The following is a 20645-nucleotide window of genomic DNA, read 5'->3' on the forward strand; positions in this document are numbered from 1 at the left end:
AGTGGTATATTCTTTTCCCACCATTCTTGTGGAAACTTTCTGATAATTTTTCTTTTTTTTTGAGACGGAGTTTTGCTCTTGTTGCCCAGGCTGGAGTGCAATGGCACCATCTCAGCTCACCGTAACCTCCACCTCCCAGTTTCCACCAATTCTCCTGCCTCAGCCTCCCAGGTAGCTGGGATTACAGGCATGTGCCGCCACACCCAGCTAATTTTGTGTGTGTGTGTGTATTTTTAGTAGAGATGGGGTTTCTCCATGTTGATCAGGCTGGTCTTGAACTCCCGACTCAGGTGATCTGCCTGCTTTGGCCTCCCAAAGTACTGGGATTACAGGTGTGACCCACCATGCCCAGCTAAAATTTTTAACCTTTTTTTCTATTGATTCTAAAATCCTCAAACCAAACAATACAAGAGCTTTCGTGCACTTTCACTTCCTTCTGCGCCCGGCCTTGCCATGTGTCATGTTGAGCTCATCTGGGATTTCTCTCCGGTTGATTTTAACAGACCAGACTGATTTATTTGCTAGCATCCACGTCTTACTCTTGAGTCCACTTTTCACTTTGTTAAGGTATTTCTTCTAGTACTTTTAGAGACTGCGTGTGTGGTAAACATGGATGTTTACAAGCCGTGAAGACACCTTTATTTTGCTGTCTCACTGGAACGCTAGTTTCACTGTGTATGAGTTATGGTTCAATTCTCTTAGTATTTTGGCAACCCCTCCTCTGTAGGATCAGTCTGAACTCTAAAAAAGATCCTTTCTCTCTCTCCGAAGGCCTTCCTGAGTCTCCCTCTGACACGCCTACATTCGAGGCTTTGTTCTTCTCTCCTCTGAGCATCACCTCTATTGTCTGAGAAGTCACTGTCCCCGTCTCTCTCCTGTTCTGTGAAGGGTTTTGTGTCTTTTCATCTTCTCTTTCATGAGACTGTGTCTTACTTTCACTCTGCGTTGTGGAGAACCTCCAGCTTGTTTCCATCTGGCTTCCCTGAGGTGGAGGAGAGAAGGGTTCCGGCTCAGCTTGCTTGTTTGGCCACAGGTAAACAGACATCAGTAGAATGGAGGTGACACGAAGTTCCTGGGTCTCGTGCAGAAGAGGTCAGGGCCCCAGTGGCCTGCACCCTCTCGGCTCAAGGGTGTGTCTGCAGGGAGTCCTAGATCAGGACTGACCACTAGGGACCTTGGCTGCGGTCCTACCTGCCCTCAAGTCTTCACATCACAACCCACGCACGGTGCCATGGGCATGAGGGCTGGCCAGGAAAAGGCCTGTGGGGCTTTGCCCCATCAGGGACACCTGGGTGAACAAAGCCACCCCACTCCCAATAAGGTGTTTGATGCAGTGCCCTGAGCAGTGGGGCCGCTCCGCTGCCCCATGGGGAAGGTCTGTCCCAGGGTGGACAGCTGCTCCTCCCGAGGGGCCTGCCTAGATGCCACAGGCTGGGCTGCTGGAACCCAGGGATTCCACAGCACCATCGTCCTGATCACAGATTCTCAAGGAAACCAAGGAGCTCCTGCCTCACCTTAAAACATTTTGGGACTTAATCTTGGAGTGAAAATTGTTATGACCCCACTGAATTTTAGAGTTTACACAAAAGGCCAAAGCGAAGGCAGAGACTCAGGCCTCTCAACTCGCGCCCGCAGGGGCCTTTTCTTGCAACCTCAAAGGGCATCTGCTTCACGCCGGACTGGGCAGGGCCCTCACACTGGCAGGACTACTTGCACACCTGGCCTGACACTCACTAGGGGAGGCTCCCCAGCCCGGCTGCACCACCTTCCCCTACTTAGTCGGGTGCCCCGGCCAGTGCCCCTTCCACTTCCACCCAGTGGGCCCACAGGGTCCCCTCTGCCCACTTAGGGCCCTCCGGAGACTCTGGGGCCAATCGCCCCCTGCCTCAGGGCCCCCCACTCCTGGGCCAATCGCCCTGCCTCAGGGCCATCCATTCCTGGCCGGTCCCCCCTGTCAGGGCCCCGGACTCCCGGCTGCTCCCCCCTCCGCCCTCGAGGGCCCCCCCACTCCAGGGCCAATGCCCTTCTGCCTCAGGGACCCCCACTCCCGGCCGGTACCCCCACCTCTGGGTCCCCCACTCCCGGCCGGTCCCCCGGCCTCAGGGTCCCCCATTCCCGGACGGTGGTACCCCCTGCCTCAGGGTCCCCCACTCCCGGGCCATCCCCCCGCCTCAGCGACCCCACCCCGGGCCAATGCCCTTCTGCCTCAGGGCCCCCGACTCCCGGCTGCTCCCCAACTGCCTCGGGTCCCCCACTCCTAGGCCTGTCCCCCTGCCTCAGGGCCCCTCATTCTCCATCCTCCTGACCTCCTCAGGGACCCTCTGGCCCGGTCCTCCCTAACTCAAGGGCCCCCACTCTCCATCCTCCCGACCCCCCACTCCCAGCCCGGTCCCTGCCGCCTCAGGGTCCCCACTTGGCCCCAGCTCCTCGCGACGCCCCCTCCCCCGCGCGCCGCTGAGGCGGCGGAGTCCGCGCGTCATGGCGGCGGCGGGCGGGGCGCGTCTCGCACGCAGCGCGCCGGGCGGAGCGCTCGCCGCATTGTTTGCTTCGCTGGGGAGCGAGCGAGCGACCCGGCCCTGGCGTCCGAGCCAGCCCCGCGTCCCGCGCCCGCCGCCCGCCGCCCGCGCCCGCCGGCCGGGCCCCCCGAGCCGGGCCTCCAGCCGGGCCCCGAGCCCGCGCCGCGCGAGCCGCCGCCCGAGAGTCCGCGGCCGCCGCTGCCGGGCCCGGAGCCGCCGCGGCCGAGAGGAGCCCGCGCCCAGGAGCGGCGGCGGGGCCCGGCCTGCGCGGCCGTTGGCGGAGGAGCCGCGGGCGCCATTAGCGCCGCCTCGGCCGCGCCGGCCCCCGCGCCCGCCCGCTTGCCGGGCTCCCGCGGCCGCGGCGCCCCGAAGGTGAGTGGGCGGAGGCCTGGCCGTGGAGGCCTCTCCGCCGCCTCGCGGGCCGCCCGGGCCTCCCGGGCCGCCGCCGCCGCCGCCTCCGCCTCGGCCCGGCCTCTCGGGGTTGTGGTGCCGACGCCATGTTTGGCGGCGGCGGCGGCGGCGGCTCCGCATTGTCCGCGGACCGGGAGCCCGGGATGCCGGGGAGGCCGGGCGGGGAGACCGGGGAGTTCGGGCCGGTCGGCCGGGGAGACAGGCAGGGAGCCTGGGAGGCCGGGCGGGGAGACCGGGGAGGTCAGGCCGGGGAGTCGAGGGAGGCCGAGTCGGGCTATGGGTCTCGGCGGCCTGGGCCGCGGCGCCCGCCCGGAGTCCGCGCTCGAGTCGGGTCGGGCCTCGGGCAGCCGCCGAGCCGGCCGGGCCGCCCCTTATGTAACAGACAGGCCGGCCGAGCTCTGCCCAGACGGGAACTCCCTGTGAGCAGGGACGCGCCCCGAGATCGCCCAGGAGCCGCGCGGCCTGCGGCGGCCGGGCTGGAGAACCGGCGCCGCCGCCTCCCCGGGCGTTTGCAGGGAGACGCCTCGCGACGAACGCGAGGCTTCCCCGGGCCTTTTAAACGAGTGACACGATTGAAGCGCAGTTCACGGGAAACACGGCTGTTGTGAGCGGACGCGGGAGTTCTGAGAATCCTCAGCAGCAGGAGCCCCTGCCCCGCGGGGTGCGGGCCCGTCCCCCAGAAAGCGCGGCCGTCCGGGTCTGTTTTTGAGGGTCGGTCGCCAGGTGGTTGTGTAGTTAGTGGAATCGGCGGAGGTTTTTGTTTGCCTGGCCCAGCGCCGTCCCGAGTGCCGTGTGCTTCACACAACTTCGCACAGCTCAGCGGCCGCGGCTCCCGTGGCCTTTAGGGAGCGGCCCGGCGCGTGGTCGGCTTCTCCCTGGGCGGGCGGTGGGAAGAGGGAAGCGGCCGTCTTGTGGGCAGCAGCCTTCCCTGCTTTTGGCCCGCAGAGCTCTTCAGGATGTGCTTAAGGGAATTATTCCTTGAGAAGCGACGTGTGTGCCCCCGCGGATCCCTCCCGGTGGAAATGCGTGTCCCAGCACGGACAGAACCGGCCCGGGGGGAAGCGGGGAAGCAGGGAAGGGCGTGGGTCGCCCTGCGCTGCCGAGGGTCTACTCTCCCCGGGTCCCAGTTCCGTGTTGAGAGCTGCTGTGGCCGTGAAGCCTTCGGTTCAGTTCTCCCCCTTGTAGAAAGTGTTGAGATGAGGAGCTTCGCGGCTCCCTGGGAGAGAGTGGGTTTCCGGGGGCTGCTTGTCGTTAGGGCGACTCAGGACTTTGCTGTCGAGGGGAAAATTACAGGTTCGTTTCTGATCTGGTGAGTAACCAACTGTTGCTTCTGCCCCACCTCAGTAATGACGCGTGTCGCCGTCCCGGGTGCACTAGGGTAGCTCTCTGCAGGCTGTGGTGTCACCTCTGCAGGGCTCCCAGGGCCGGCTGGGCTGTACTGACAGCTCTCCAGGAATCCAGGGTTGAGTGGGTACCTGGAGGCCCTAGAAATGCAAGGGGGCTGAGGTTTGGCTGACCACATTTTCTCTCCTGTCCTCTCTGTAGGTAATTGCAATCTAGTTTCAACATACAATGAGGATTTCTGTCTGATACAGGGAAAGATACACAGTGGCTGGAGGGTCTGTCTTAAGAAGTGCCTTGAAGTCGGCTGGGATTTCCTTTCGGGACTCACAGAGGGAAGCCTGCTCCCTGAGGGCTTTTTCTGAGGCCCAGTAGATCTAGGCCCAGGGTGAGGCTCTGAAGCCAGGCTGCTGCGGGTGCCCCTGCTCCCCCTGGGCCCCGAGGCCAGGCGTCCCTGACCTTGCAGGGCTAGATGCAGAGTGGGCCTTGGGCTTCAGCTGAGAATATTTGTTTTGCGAGTCAGTCACTGAAAAATCATTTTGCTTCCTGTCAGTGAAGTGTGGCGCTTTGGAGGGAGGCACTGCCCAGCGGGTGGTGGTCTTCACTGGAGGTGCCCACACACGAGGCACCCCGGGGACAGCTGGGAACAGACACGGTCCGTGGTGTTCGAACAGCAGAGGCCTCTGCCACAAGGAGCTGGAGGTATGGGTGGCAGCTCACTGATTTTGCCCATCTCTGGAAAGGCAAATTCTCCTAAATCTCTGTGACCAAGTCTTCAGGCACCTGAGCCAGCGCTGGCAACCCTCCTGGTGAGGGTCTCTGCAAAGCTTCTAGGGGTCCTGGGGGCCGCCCCTCGCTGTGTAGCCTGAGCAGAGTGTCTACCTTCACGTGTGCCGGGGAGAACAGAGAGATGCCCTTTGGTGTATTGCACGTATCCGGATTCGCTCGGAAAGGAGGAGGACATGGCCAGCACTATTGTCTCACTGGGGCTTGAGGAGTGCCCCTGAGGGGAAGCGGCAGGTTGACTCGGCCTGTGGGTGTTTCCATGGTGGTCACTGTCAAGGCTCTGCAGAAGTGGGGTTAGGGCCTCCCAGGGGCGAAGACTGTCCCCTCAGACCAGTACAGGGCTCCCCTGTTGGTCCCCTGTGCTGTGGTGTGCGTGTGGAGGGCCTGTCTATAGAGCATGGACAGACTGTGGTCTGTCTCCTACCCCTAGCCCAGCAGGAATGCTGCAAGGACCGTGGTGACTTTGGGCTCATGTGGGTGCTCTCCTGGGAGCAGTGGGGAGGGGAAGAGTGGTTTAGGGGGAGTATCCGATAGGACCAGGTAGCCACTGAGCATGCCTCTCTGGTGGGCATAGCCTCTGTGTCTGGTGGGGTCCAGCCCTATATGTGGACTTCCTGGGGGATCGCCTGCATGCCAGGAAAGTCCAGCTGTGGGCTCTGGGCCAGACCCCTCCTTCTTGGGGAGCATTTCTGTGGTCTCCGCAGCCTGTTGGTGTGGTCTGAGAGGGGACTGGTGTGTAGTGATAGGGATGCAGGTGCTCAGGAGGGCTCCTCAGGCTGCCTCTCTGCCTATTACCGCTGTTCTCTCCCTGGTCCTGGGGAGTTGCTTGGGCCTGGATGCGTGATTTTTGACACCTCGGAAAGAAGTTAGTTGTGAGTTTTGCTTTGATTGGGTTTTGAGCTGGTGAGCTAGATCTGCCCAAGCGTACTTTTGCAGCTTTCTCGAGTCTTTGGTCACCCTGCATAGAATTAACTTTATCTTTGCCTTTATTTTAGGTAATCATTACCAAATGAGGAGGAAAGGACGATGTCATCGAGGCTCTGCAGCGAGGCATCCTTCCTCCCCGTGCAGTGTTAAACACTCCCCCACGCGAGAAACGCTGACCTACGCTCAAGCTCAAAGGATGGTAGAGATAGAAATTGAAGGGCGCTTGCACAGGATCAGTATTTTTGATCCCCTGGAGATCATATTAGAAGATGACCTCACGGCTCAAGAGATGAGTGAATGCAACAGCAATAAGGAAAACAGCGAGCGGCCCCCTGTCTGCTTAAGAACTAAGCGTCACAAAAACAACAGAGTCAAAAAGAAAAATGAAGCCCTCCCCAGCGCCCACGGCACGCCGGCCTCGGCCAGCGCCCTTCCAGAGCCCAAGGTGCGCATCGTGGAGTACAGCCCTCCGTCCGCCCCCAGGAGGCCTCCGGTGTACTACAAGTTCATCGAGAAGTCGGCCGAGGAACTGGACAACGAGGTGGAGTACGACATGGACGAGGAGGACTACGCCTGGCTGGAGATCATCAACGAGAAGCGCAAGGGCGACTGCGTCCCCGCCGTGTCGCAGAGCATGTTTGAGTTCCTGATGGACCGCTTCGAGAAGGAGTCGCACTGCGAGAACCAGAAGCAGGGCGAGCAGCAGTCTCTGATCGATGAGGACGCCGTGTGCTGCATCTGCATGGACGGGGAGTGCCAGAACAGCAACGTGATCCTCTTCTGCGACATGTGCAACCTGGCCGTGCACCAGGAGTGCTACGGGGTGCCCTACATCCCCGAGGGCCAGTGGCTCTGCCGCCACTGCCTGCAGTCCCGGGCCCGGCCCGCCGACTGTGTGCTGTGCCCCAACAAGGGTGGTGCCTTCAAAAAGACAGATGACGACCGCTGGGGTCACGTGGTGTGTGCCCTGTGGATCCCAGAGGTCGGCTTTGCCAACACGGTGTTCATCGAGCCCATTGACGGGGTGAGGAACATTCCCCCAGCCCGGTGGAAACTGACATGCTACCTCTGTAAGCAGAAGGGCGTGGGTGCCTGCATCCAGTGCCACAAAGCAAACTGCTACACAGCATTCCATGTGACGTGTGCCCAGAAGGCTGGCCTGTACATGAAAATGGAGCCCGTGAAGGAACTGACTGGTGGTGGCACCACCTTCTCCGTCAGAAAGACCGCTTACTGTGATGTCCACACACCTCCAGGCTGCACCCGGAGGCCTCTGAATATTTACGGGGATGTCGAAATGAAAAATGGCGTCTGTCGAAAAGACAGCTCGGTCAAAACGGTCAGGTCCACATCCAAGGTCAGGAAGAAGGCAAAAAAGGCTAAGAAGGCTCTGGCTGAGCCCTGCGCGGTCCTGCCGACTGTGTGCGCTCCTTACATACCCCCGCAGAGGTAAGCGTGTCCAAGCATTGGGTCCACAAGGAGCCTGCAGTGCAGGACCCTGGGAGGACGCAGGCACAACCTGCAGGGCCCATGCTGGGTGATCGTTGCGCTTCCTGTTGGCGCAGCTTCCTGATATTCCCCTGAAGTGTGGTTCTGCTTGTTTACCACGTCTTTTTGGGGAATAGATGTTGTAAAAGATTTTAGTCTGTAGGCTTGGAATGATCTATAGTTTTCTAGATTTTTTTTTGAGATGGAGTTTTCGCTTTGTCACCCAGGCTGGAGTGTAGTGGTGCAATCTCGGCTCTCTGCAACCCCCACCTCCTGGGTTCAAGCAATTCTCCTGCTTCAGCCTCCTGAGTAGCTGGGACTACAGGCATGTACCACCATGCCTGACAAATTTTTTTTTTTTTTTTTGAAACGGAATCTTGCTCTGTCGCCCAGGCTGAAGTGCAGTGGTGCAATCTCGGCTCACTGCAAGCTCTGTGTCCTGGGTTCACGCCATTCTCCTGCCTCAGCCTCCCGAGTAGCTGGGACTACAGGCACCCGCCACCACGCCTGGCTAATTTTTTGTATTTTTGGTAGAGACGGGGTTTCACCATGTTAGCCAGAATGGTCTCGATCTCCTGACCTCGTGAGCCTCCCGCCTCGGCCTCCCAAAGTGTTGTGATTACAGGCGTGAGCCATTGCGCTCGGCAAATTTTTGTATTTTTAAAATAGAGACAGGGTTTCACCATGTTGGCTAGGCTGGTCTCAAACGCCTGACCTCAAGTGATCTGCCCACCTTGGCTTCCCAAAGTGCTGGAATTATAGCACTTGCTTAGCTTTTTTTTTTTTTTTTCTCTATTTTCAATGGGGTTTTTCTCTGTTGCCCAGGCTGGAGTGTAGTGGCACGATCTCAGCTCACTGCAATCTCTGCTGCCAGCTTCCAGCAATTCTTATGCCTCAGCCTCCCGAATAGCTGGGACTATAGGCGTATGCTCCTATGCCCAGCTAATTTTTGTATTTTTAGTAGAGGTGGGGTTTCACCATGTTGCCCAGCGTGGTCTGGAACTCCTGAGCTCAGGCAGTCTGCCCACCTCTGCATCCCAAAGTGCTAGGACTACAGACATGAGCCACCACGCCCAGCCAAGGGTGAAGATTTTTAAGAATTTCAGTGACTAAACTTTAAGAAGGAATGAAGCCAACACAGAAACTCTGTATGACTTTCAACCTGAGGGGCTCTGGCCTGGGCTTCCCAGTGACTTTGGCATCGGGACATCCACTGCTGTGGCGTTGGCCCCGTTTCCCGTGCTGTGCCCCCCACTTGCTGCAGATGCCCTGAGGACAGGGTGGCCAAACAAGGGGAGAAGCTGTGAGCACAGACGGGGCCTGCTGGTCAACAGGGCGGGGAGAGCCAGCCTAGTGCTGAGCTTGCAGCTTGGCTGGGGGAGATGCCTGGAGCCCCAGTACCACACAGACCTTCCAGGACTGCTGGGGGTCAGCGAGCAGGACCCTCTGAGGTGTCAGACCTGCTCCACATGTGAGGGGAGGGCAGCACAGGTGGGACGCATGCAGGCTGAGCTGCATTGGATGGTGAGGCTGGGAAGTTGCAGTGAGCTGAGATTGTGCTGCTGCACTCCAGCCTGGGTGACAGAGTGAGACTCCGTCTCAAAAAAAAAAAAAAAAAAAAGTTTTAAGTGATTTTTGTTAATATTACTCTACTTTGCCAAAGTGAAGTGCAGTTTCTTTTCACAGAGCTGTAAATACTCAGAGAATGAGTCAGTTCAGACAGAATGAACAAAAAATGCTCATAATCCTTCCCATCCAGAGAAAACCCCTGTGAAAACCAAGGTGTTTATCTTTGTAAATTAATCTGACTTTGAAGAGATGGTTTTGCTTGGATTTCTACCTATGAGTCAAAAAGTCTAGGGTTTGTATTAAGAGCTTCTGTATAAGAGGTCTAAAAATTTCAGCTTTACTGAAATTGAAGCAAAATAAACAAAATGTGATCTAACAAAATGAAGAGCCGAAAGTCTGAAGTGCTCCCTTCCCTGGCCAGTACCAGATGATGACCTGCTCTGGGAGAGGCAGGGCCTGGCCGGGCCCCACGCCCTATTCTTTGGCTGCTGGTGTTGGGTAAGCAGGACTGTTTGCAGGACGCAGCGTTTGCATGCAGAGACGCGGGGGCCTGAAGTGGCCAGGGCTGATTGAGAAGAAAACTCATGCTTTGGACCTAAATATTTGAAAGCAGGTGTTGGAGCTAGACCACGTACTATGTGGTTCTGTTCTTTTCCTAACTTAGGAATAAACTTATTTTAGCTTTGAGTAGAGAGAGAGAAACAAACCTGGACAAGTGTTCTTGGCCGCAGTCTCTGCAGTCTGGGTTTCCCAGTCTCCAGGAGATGCTGGTGCTTCAGGCCACCTTGCCACCAGTGGAGGAGCTCCCAGTGCTCCTGGCCTGTTGGCACCATGGTGCTGGACCCATCTCTGGGGTGGTTGTGAGGGGCAGCCTCTCAACACAGTACTGACTGCTGCCTGAAACCAGGTTTATAGCCTTGCTGTGGCCTGAGAGGCAGCTGATCTGGCAGCCCTGTTCTTAGGCCCTGGGCACTACCCTGGGTGCATGTAGGAAGCCTCAGCTGTGCATTTGAATTTTTTTTTTTTTTTTTTTTTTTGAGACGGAGTCTCGCTCTGTCGCCCAGGCTGGAGTGCAGTGGCCGGATCTCAGCTCACTGCAAGCTCCGCCCCCCGGGTTTACGCCATTCTCCTGCCTCAGCCTCCCGAGTAGCTGGGACTACAGGCGCCCGCCACCTCGCCCGGCTAGTTTTTTGTATTTTTAGTAGAGACGGGATTTCACCGTGTTAGCCAGGATGTTCTCGATCTCCTGACCTCGTGATCCGCCCGACTCGGCCTCACAAAGTGCTGGGGTTACAGGCTTGAGCCACCGCGCCCGGCCGCTGTGCATTTGAATTTTGTGTAGATGAGGGTGAAGCTTCTTACTTGTTTTTTATTTTGTGTTTAGAGACAGGGTCTTGTTCTGTTGTCCATGTTGGAGTGCAGTGGCGTGATCATGGCTCACTGTAGCCTCAAACTCTTAGACTCAAGCGATCTTCCCGCCTCAGCCTCCTCCCATCCTCAGCTGGGACTACAGGCACGAGCCACTGTGCCTGGCCCATGGTGAAGCTTCTCGATGTGCAGCTGTTGGCAGGGATGCTGAGTCTAGTTGGTTAGGGTGTGCACTAACCCATGGCTCTGGGGTAGGGCCTGTCTAGAGCTTCAGGCCAGCCAGGCACACTGGAAGAGGATGTGACCCCATCTAAGCAATGTTTTGGAGATTTTAGAGAAAGGGGATCTTGCTTATTCCCTGTGGACAGAACAGAATCTGCCTTTAGGGACTGACTGCTTTTATTTATTTTTATTTTTGGAGACAGAGGCTCGCTTTGTTGCCCAGGCTGGAGTGCAGTGCCATCCGTGATCTCAGCTCACTGCAACCTCTGCCTCCTGGGTTCAAGGGTTCAACCTCTGCCTCAGCCTCCCTAGTAGCTAGGATTACAGGCACGTGCCACCACACCCGGCCCATTTTTGTATTTTTAGTAGAGACAGGGTTTCACCATATTGGCCAGGATGGTCTTGAACTGCTGACCTCAGGTGATCCACCCGCCTCGGCCTTCCAAAGTGCTGGGATTACAGGTGTGAGCCGCTGCACCAGGCTAAAAAAGATAGTTTTTAAAAAAGACAGCAGTAAATAAACACTTTGAAAAACAGGCAGGGCTGGGTGCGTGATTCACGCCTGTAATCCCAGCACTTTGGGAGGTGCTGAGGTGGGCAGATCACAAGGTCAGGAGTTCGAGACTAGCCTGGCTAACATGGTGAAACCCCATCTGTACTAAAAATATAAAAATTAGCCAGGCGTGATGGTGCACACCTGTAATCCCAGCTGTTCAGGAGGCTGAAGCAGGAGAATCTCTTGAACAGAGTCCTGCTCTTTTGCTCAGACTGGGGTGAAGTGGCATGATCATGACTTGCTACAGCCTCAACCTCCTGGGCTCAAGCGACTCCCTCACCTCAGCCTCCTGAGTAGCTGGGACCACAGGCGTGTGCCACCACGTCCTGCTAATGTTTTTATTTTTTGGTGAGATGGGGTTTAGGTTGGTCTTGAACTCCTGGGCTCAAGTGATCTGCCTACCTTGGCCTCCCAAAGTGCTGGGATTACAGGTGTGAGCCACCATGCCAGACCTTACATTGATTTATTGTTATTTTTTCTTTTCTGTTCATCTCTCTTTTTTTTTGAGATGGAGTCTCACTCTGTTGCCCAGGCTGGAGTGCAATGGCATGATCTTGGCTCACTGCAGCCTCCACCTCCCAGGTTCAAGCGATCCTTGTGCCTCAGCCTCCCGAGTAGCTGGGACTACAGGTGTGAGCCACGGTGCCTGGCTAATTTTTGTATTTTTAGTAGAGTTGGGGTTTCACCATGTTGCCCAGGATGGTCTCGAACTAGTGACTTCCGGTGATCCGCCCGCCTCGGCCTCCCAAAGTGCTGGGATTACAGGCGTGAACCACCGCGCCTGGCCCTATTTTTTCTTCTCACTGCCTCTCTCCAGCATACATCAGTTTTTGTTAACAGGGATTGAGCTGCATCTGTAGAGGATGGCATTTTGTCTTTAGCATTAAAGGAAAAGAGAAAGTCTTTTCCATCTGCACCAGTTTGAAATTAGGGCTCCCTTAACATGAATTGCTGCAGGACTCATTCACATGAGGGTTCATACATGCAGTGAAAAGACGAACAGGGTTTCATGGTCACTGTTTTTGGTTAATTGCATGAAATGAGGGATAAATACACGCATAATCTGTTTAACAAAACTCCTAGGTTCATCAGCATGCAAAATAGAAAGTGTCTTAAAAGAGACTGTGATCAGCAGGCAGACAGCCTGTGTTGGTTTGTTTCCTCTGACTGCTTCAGATCTTCTACAGGAGCTCTTCTACTAAGAGAGCCTGAACTTCTGACCTCATGGACAGGAACCTCAGATAGGCAAGGCTTTCTGAAGGTGCTCCTCCTACCTTCATTCAAATGAGGTGTTCCTCCCGCCTTCACCCTGATAGGGCGCTCCTCCCACCTTCACCCTGATAGGGCGCTCCTCCCGCCTTCACCCCGATAGGGCGTTCCTCCCGCCTTCACCCTGATAGGGCGCTCCTCCCGCCTTCACCCTGATAGGGCGCTCCTCCCGCCTTCACCCTGATAGGGCGTTCCTCCCGCCTTCACCCTGATAGGGTGTTCCTCCTGCCTTCACTGGGGACTTTTTATTTTTAGTTTAAAAGGATCAACTGGTCTTGGTCAGCCTTAGGAAGGGAAGCATCAGTCAGGTGAAAATGCGCGGCGAACTTTAAATACCTAGCTGCTTCTCATCATGCATTTAAGTTTGATTGACTTCAGCTGTTAGAGAAGTTCACTGGGTGCGGTGGCTCGGGTTAGTAATCCTAACACTGGAAGGCTGAGGTGGGTGGACTGCTTGAGCCCAGGAGTTCGAGCCTGCAGTGAGCTGTGATCGCACCTTTGTATTCCAGCCCGGGCGACAGAGGGAGACCCTGTCTCTAAAGGGTTTTGCATGGTTATCCAGAGCAGTCTCTTGAGTTTTGGTTCTCCTTGACACAGCTGCATTTGGAGATCCTCCGTGTGAGGCATGTTTAGAGAAAGAGAAACACTGATCCCTGGAATTGATATTCTTCCAAGAAATCTTAGTCTTGTTGGTAAAGGCAGTCCTCAGATGGTACTGGTCCCTTTGTTAGTGGTGAGCCTACAGAGATGGTGCCTGGTGTGCAGAGCGATGTGGTTGGATGGAGGTGAACAGAGCTGTTCGGGGCCCCTGGGCCGCCTGCTGGTCCTAGCCCATCACCGCCAGTCGTTCAGCAGACAGGTCCCCCAGCTGATCGTTTGAGCTTGGACTTGGCACACATTATGGAGTTCGTCTGGATCTCCTGTCTTGGATTTGATATGAAGATTAGTTGGTCCATCCCGTGTCCTAATAGATGTTTTTAGTAGGTGGTCTGAACTTGAACTATCTCACGTGAAGAAAGTTCCTTCTGGTGCCTCTTTTAATTTCTTTTTGTCTTCATGAACAGTCGTGTACCCCTAGCGCCATCCTTTTGAGCTCCCCAAGGCCTCTGCCAGACACATCGCTCCAGGGATGACTCCTCAACCCACTGTGCCGTCACCACTGGCTCTGCACCCCTTCTGAGCCATTCCTGGAGCTTGAGGCACTGCGAGATCAGGGGAAAAGGGTCAGCATGGCAAGGACAGATGGCTGCCTATAAGCTGGGGTCATTGAGCGGCTTTTGGACTTGCTGGAAGTCGGTGGGAACCCCCAAAATGAGTCCCTGTGGGGTGTCTGAAATGTTGGCAGAACGGGCAAGAATGGGGTCCGGCAGTTCTCTCCCCTCAGGTCCTGGCGGATGGATAGCAAAGTCCTGTGTAGACACGGTCACGCACAGGTGGTGTATGCCGGCCGCTAAGGGCCTTGGGTGGCGGGCGTCAGTCCCCACAGTCCAGAGAGTGCCTGTCTGCCATTCCCTGCCCGGTAGGCACCCGGGGCCCTGGAATTCAGAAGGCTGCTGGCCCTTTTTTCCTACCCGGACTCGCTTACCACACTGTTGGAGGCCACCTGGCCCTAGTCTATTTGTGATTTTATAGAGACAGGGTCTCACTGTGTTGTCCAGGCTGATCTTGAATTCCTGGGCTTAAGCAATCCTCCCGCCTAGGCCTCCCAAAGTGTTGAGATTACAGGCGTGAGCCACCTCGCCCAGCCCCGGCCTTAGTCTCTAGTCTGTTTGATGCTGGAGGGTAGTAATGTTGACTCTGGAATAAAGATGTCACTATTCTGGAACGTTTTCTGGGGTCACTGTTGGGAGGCATTGTCTCCCTTGGGCTCTTGCTGCAGCCCTAGGCTGTTGAGCTGCACAGCTGTCCTCAGAGGGTGGGGAAGCTGTTCTGTCTTGGGGGCATGGAGTCTGCTAGGTAGGCCCTGTGAGGATCCCAGCTGTCACCTGGTGGGCACCTGCAGAGGTTTGGTTTTGTTCTTTTAATCGAGGCGGGGTCTTGCTCTGTCACCCAGGCTGGAGTGAAGGGGCACAATTATAGCTCACTGCAGCCTTGAACTCCTGGGCCCAAGTGGTCCTCAGCCTCCCAAAGTGCTAGGGTTACAGGTTAGAGCCACCGGGCGGGGCCCCCTTTGGCTTGTGTTTTTAAGTCTTTTTTTCCTCCATATTTCTGGCTGTTAATTTTGTTTTATAAAAGTTCTGGCTCAGTGCCCCCTGGGGGAGCCCTGTGTGGGCACCTCCCGGGCAGTGTGGGTGCATGAGTTGGTTGCTGCGGGTGGCACTGGGAGGCCCTGTGTAGGCACCTCCCGGGCAGTGTGGGTGCATGAGTTGGCTGCTGTGGGTGGCACTGGGAGGCATGGCAGGGGCACTGAGGCCACAGGTGGCAGCTCCCTGTGCTTGACCTACATCAGGTCTAGAGTAGTGGGCACTCGGGAAGGAAGCACCAGGACGACACATTGGAAGGAGGAGCTGCAGGGCAGGGCCAGCCAGTGCTTGGGAGCCTGGGAGGGCACCTGGGTGGACGCAGTCTGCGGGAGCACTTGCTCTCCTGCGTGAGGAACAGACCTGAATGCCGTTTGAAACACTGGACCCATTCCTGCCCTCCTGTGACTTTGTTGGTTTTCTGGGTTTTAGTGCAGATTGTAGCTGGCAGCTCACGATGGAGCTTTTCCCGGTGCAGGCTGACAGGCGGGAGGGATTCTCCTCTACTGAAATGGATGTTACTGTATCTGGGAACAGATTTTTTTCTTTTCTTTTCTTTTTCTTTTTCTTTTTTTTTTTTTTGAGACGGAGTCTTGTTCTGTCACCCAAGCTGGAGTGCAGTGGCGCAATCTCAGCTCACTGCAACCTCTGCCTCCCAGGCTCAAGCGATTCTCCTGCCTCAGCCTCCCAAGTAGCTGGGATTACAGGTGCCTGTTACCGTGCCTGGCTAATTTTTGTATTTTTAGTGGAGATGGGGTTTCATCACGTTGGCCAGGCTGGTCTTGAACTCTTGACTGACCTCAGGTAATCCGCCTGCCTTAGCCTCCCAAAGTGTTGGGATTACAGACATAAGCCACTGTGCCCGGCCTAGATTTGTTTTGATTGTAAAAGCTGAAGCAAATAAAAATTGTGCTGGGGAGAATGGAGTGCTCACAGGATGGGCTGTATTTCTCACCGGCCTCACCACACCTTCCTCTGCACTCTCACACTCTGACTCTCCTAAAGATGCTGGCATTTCGTGAACTAAAGCTAGCATTTCACAGAGCAGGGCCATGGGCCATGGACCACAGTCACCTGGCCATTTAGACAGCTCTGCCCTGCCCCCCACAACTTGGGTACCCAACCATGTCATTCCCACCCCTAGCTTTGTGGGGCACCGTTCTGCTGGGCCTAGTTCTCTTTCCTGAAGCACCCCAGGCATGCAGAGGATGTTCTCAGCAGAGGGGAGACACCACAGTGTAGCTGACTTCTGTCTCTCTTCACTTTCACCATATTTACTTACTTTTGGCAGAAGTAGGGTTGAACATTTATGTGAAGTTTTCTTTACTACTGGGGACAGCGGGGCAGATTCCTGCCGCACATTCTCGCCTCTGCTCCAGCCTAGGTGCTACCTGGGCGGGGGTGGGGGGAGTGCAGCTGTTTTGAGGTACTCCGAGTTCCCACCTGCCGTCGCCGGTGGATGAACTGGCTCATTTCTAGAGCTGCTGGAGGCGGTGGTGGCTTTCCTGAGAGCACCTCCCGGGCTCGGGCTGGTGGGGAGCTTGATTTTACCTTTTTATGTGGAAATAACTTCAAATTTACAAAATATTCACAAAAATAAAGACAGCAGGGACTACCCAGGTGCTCTACATAGAGTTGCCTGTTGCTGGGGCTGCGTCCTTTTGTGCCCTCCCTGCCCCGTCGGAGAGGATCCCAGATGTGGCCCTTCCCCATGCACGTCAGGCGTGTGAAGAGAGCAGGTGTCCCCTGGCGATGGGCAGCAGGCTTGGTGGTGCTCCAGCCTTGGTGCAGGAGTTCCCTGAGGTGAGATTCAGGGCTCTGGCTGGCTGGCCTTTCGTGTTTCCTGAGCAATGGATGTGGGCACGGCGTCCTCCATGTTGCACCGCCCGGCATGGGGTGTGCATGTGTGTCATGCCAGGGCTCTGGGCCTGCTGTGGGGACTGTTGCCCTGCCTGTGCCCTGTATGTTGTGCGCTTGTGCCCGTGGGTGGGTGTATCCTTTTTTTTTTTTTTTTTTTGAGACGGAGTCTCGCTTTGTGGTCCAGGCTGGAGTGCAGTGGCCGGATCTCAGCTCACTGCAAGCTCCGCCTCCCGGGTTTACGCCATTCTCCTGCCTCAGCCTCCCGAGTAGCTGGGACTACAGGCACCTGCCACCTCGCCCGGCTAGTTTTTTGTATTTTTTATTTATTTATTTATTTATTTTTTTGAGACGGAGTCTCGCTCTGTCGCCCAGGCTGGAGTGCAGTGGCCGGATCTCAGCTCACTGCAAGCTCCGCCTCCCGGGTTCACGCCATTCTCCTGGCTCAGCCTCCCGAGTAGCTGGGACTACAGGCGCCCGCCACCTCGCCCGGCTAGTTTTTTTTTTTGTATTTTTAGTAGAGACGGGGTTTCACCGTGTTAGCCAGGATGGTCTCGATCTCCTGACCTCGTGATCCACCCGTCTCGGCCTCCCAAAGTGCTGGGATTACAGGCTTGAGCCACCGCGCCCGGCCAGTTTTTTGTATTTTTTAGTAGAGACGGGGTTTCACCGTGTTAGCCAGGAAGGTCTCGATCTCCTGACCTCGTGATCCGCCCGTCTCGGCCTCCCAAAGTGCTGGGATTACAGGCTTGAGCCACCGCGCCCGGCCGGGTGGGTGTATCTTTTCATTTTTAGTGATATACTTAAAAAATTCTTTTTTAATTTGGAAATCTTTAGAGAGAGCCCCCCCCCCGTTCTTTCACTCAGCTTCAGAAGTTATACGCGCCTGGCCAGCCTCCACTTGCCCGTTCCTTCCATTCCTTTGTTTTGAAGCAAGTCCCGGTAATGAAATTCCATTCATGCACCTGTCAGTGTGTAAAGGTTCTTAAAAGCAACCTTAATTTTATAGTGTCTGATGAACCGAAGTTTGTTAATTTCATTGTACTCCTCAAATTTATCACCCTTTTCCTGCGCGGTGTGTGCATGCTGGGTCTGGTTTTATTTATTTTTATATATGCACATAAATATATTTTAAGAGATGGGGTCTCACTGTATTGCCCAGACTGGTCTGAAACTCCTGGGCTCAAGCGATCTTCTCGCCTTGGTGTCCCAAAGTGCTGGGACTGAGATGTGAACCACCGTGTCTGGCCACCATATTCCTCTATATGATAATTTCTGCCTTTACCTGTTAGCAGTCTAGAAGCATGTGGGATTTCCTTCCTCCCTCCCTCCCTTCCTTCCTTCTTTCTTTTTTAAACTCTTAATATCCATTGCTTGTGCTATGGGCAAAGGATGTGGCCTGCATGGTACACATTCATTGTTTGATGCTTGTTGAGACTTTATGGCCCAATAGATTATACATTTTTTGTAAATAGTCCATCTGTGCTTGTGAATATGTGTGTTCTTTATTTGATGCAATATTCTATATGAGCTTGTTGGGTCAAATGTGTAAATCATGCTTACATTTTTAATGTCTTTAATTTATTTTTGTGTGAATTGGCTTCATTAGGCTTGTAAGTTTAACAGTTCTCATTGTAGCTCCTGGAGGTTTTGTATTTGATATTTTCAAGATGTCCTGTTAGGCGGTGTGTACGCATTGGAATTTGGTTATTTCCTTCGATCATGGTGCAGTAGCCCTCGTAGCCCTTTTACTCCAGTCAAGGTGTTTCTCTGGCCTCAGCTCAGCTGATCGGTCAGCAGTACCCACTTTCTGCTCCTTAGTGTATACGTGGACATTTTCCTTATGTCCAGCTTCAGCTTTGCTGTGGTATTTTAAAACTGGAATTAAAATTTTTTTTTTTTTTTGGAGACGGAGTCTCGTTCTATTGCCCAGGCTGGAGTGCAGTGGTGCAATCTCGGCTCACTACAACCTCCGCCTCCCAGGTTCAAGCAATTCTCCTGCCTCAAGCCTCCCAAGTAGCTGGGATTACAGACACCTGCCACCATGCCTGGCTAATTTTTGTATTTTTAGTAGAGACGGGGTTTCACCATCTTGGTCAGGCTGGTCTTGAACTCCTGACCTCATGATCCACCTGCCTCTGCTTTCCAAAGTCCTGGATTACAGGCGTGAGCCACCGCACCTGGCCTAAAACTGGAATTTAAAATTTTTAACCTGATTGACAAACTCTTCATTAGCAAGTTTAGACTGTTGACTTATGTTGGATTACTGATCTATTTTAGATTTGTTTCCATGATCCTTTTTTTCCCTTTTTCTTTTTTTTTTCTTCTGAGATGGAGTCTCGCTGTATTGCCCAGGCTGGAGTGATCTCAGCCCACTGTAGCGTCCGCCTCCCAGGTTCAAGCAGTTCTCCTGCCTCAGTCTCCTGAATAGGATTACAGGCGTGCGCCACCACGCCCGGCTAATATTTTTGTATTTTTAGTAGAGATGGGGTTTCCCCATGTTGGCCAGGCCGGTCTCGAACTTCTGACTTCGTGATCCGCCCTCCTCAGCTTCCGAAAGTGCTGGGATTACAGGCGGAAGCCACTGCGCCCGGCTGCCTTTTTCTTCTGATGTATTGACTCAGATGGTTTTGCTTTTTTTGAGTGGGGGGCATTTTTCCTCCTCTACTGATTTGGAAGGTACACATTCCATTTAACTGTCTGATTTCAAGTTTTTTCAGTATTTTACTGTGGTCACGTACACATAACATAAAATTTATCGTCTTAACCATTGTAAGTGTGTAGTTCAGGGGCGTGAAGCACTTTGATAATGCTATGCAGCCTTCGCCACCATCTATTTTCAGAGCCTTTTTGTCTTCCCAGTCTGAAACTCTGTCCCCGTGAAACAGGAACTCCCCATTCCTCCCTCCCTGGCCGCAGGCACCCACCGTTCTACTCCCTGTCTCCATGAATTTGACTCCTCTTCAGTCCCTCACGTAAGTGCAATCAGGCAGTATTTGTCTTTTTGTGTCTGGCTTATTGCACTGAGCACATTTTCAAAGTTTTTCCATGTCATTGCATGCATTGCAACTTCCTTGCCTTTTAAGGCTGAATAACCCTCTGTATGTGGAGATAAACTTTTGCTTACCCATTCCTTCCTCCATGGGCACTTGGGTTGCTCCCATGTTTTAGCCATTGTGAGTGATGCTGCGAGGAACACGGGTGATAAGTATCTGAGCCCGTTTTCAGTTCTTTTGGGTGTGTACCCAGAAGTGGCATTGCCAGGTCACACGGCATTTCTGTCTTTAAGTTTCTGAGGAGCTACAACACTGTTTTCCACAGTGGCTGCACCTTTTTACGTTCCTGCTTGTGGTGCACAAGAGTTCGGGGTTTCCACATCCTCACCAATGTTTTTTTAATTTTTGTTAGTATTTTTTGGTAGCCATTCTAATGGGTTTGAAGGTAACATCATAGTTTGGATTTGCATTTCTGTGTTTATTGAGCATTTGTACTTTGGAAGAATTGTCTGTCTGAGCATTTTAACCAGTTTTGAATTGGGTTGTTTATTTTTTGTTGAGTTTTAGGAATTTCTGGATATTCATCCCTTATCAGATACGTGATTTGAAAATGTTTCCTCCCGTTCACTCTGCGATGTATCTTTTTTTTTTTTTTTTTTTTTTTGAGACGGAGTCTCGCTCTGTAGCCCAGGCTGGAGTGCACTGGCCGGATCTCAGCTCACTGCAAGCTCCGCCTCCCGGGTTCACGCCATTCTCCAGCCTCAGCCTCCCGAGTAGCTGGGACTACAGGCGCTGCCACCTCGCCCGGCTATTTTTTGTATTTCTTAGTAGAGACGGGGTTTCACCGTGTTAGCCAGGATGGTCTCGATCTCCTGACCTCGTGATCCGCCCATCTCGGCCTCCCAAAGTGCTGGGATTACAGGCTTGAGCCACCGCACCCGGCCTGCGATGTATCTTTTAATGCACACATTTTAACATTTGTCATGAAGTCCTGTTTATTTTTTTTTCATTTCCTGTGCCTTTGGTGTCTTATTCAAGAGATCATTGCCAAATCCAGTGTCATGAAGCTTTCCCCTTCTGTTTTAAGAGATTTATAGTT

At 54.3% G+C, this 20645-nt stretch overlaps 1 protein-coding gene across 11 annotated transcripts in view; it reads left to right on the plus strand.

Moving 5' to 3' along the window:
- Positions 1-2535: 2535 nt before the first annotated feature.
- Positions 2536-20645, plus strand: part of BRD1 (bromodomain containing 1) — a 52466-nt gene continuing 34356 nt past the window's right edge. For 4 of the 11 annotated variants that reach the window (XM_028827575.2, XM_077949288.1, XM_077949290.1 and 1 more), the window contains exons 1-2: positions 2745-2888; positions 6050-7430. In XM_028827575.2, the coding sequence (XP_028683408.2) occupies positions 6064-7430 (1367 nt within the window). In that variant the 5' untranslated portion in view covers positions 2745-2888; positions 6050-6063. Of the gene's footprint in view, positions 2889-4479; positions 4657-6049; positions 7431-20645 lie in introns of those variants that run through there. The other 7 variants (XR_003719806.2, XM_028827572.2, XM_028827574.2 and 4 more) reach the window with 3 other exon arrangements.

Source organism: Macaca mulatta, chromosome 10 (genome assembly GCF_049350105.2).
Source record: "Macaca mulatta isolate MMU2019108-1 chromosome 10, T2T-MMU8v2.0, whole genome shotgun sequence".
NCBI classification, from domain to species: domain Eukaryota; kingdom Metazoa; phylum Chordata; class Mammalia; order Primates; family Cercopithecidae; genus Macaca; species Macaca mulatta.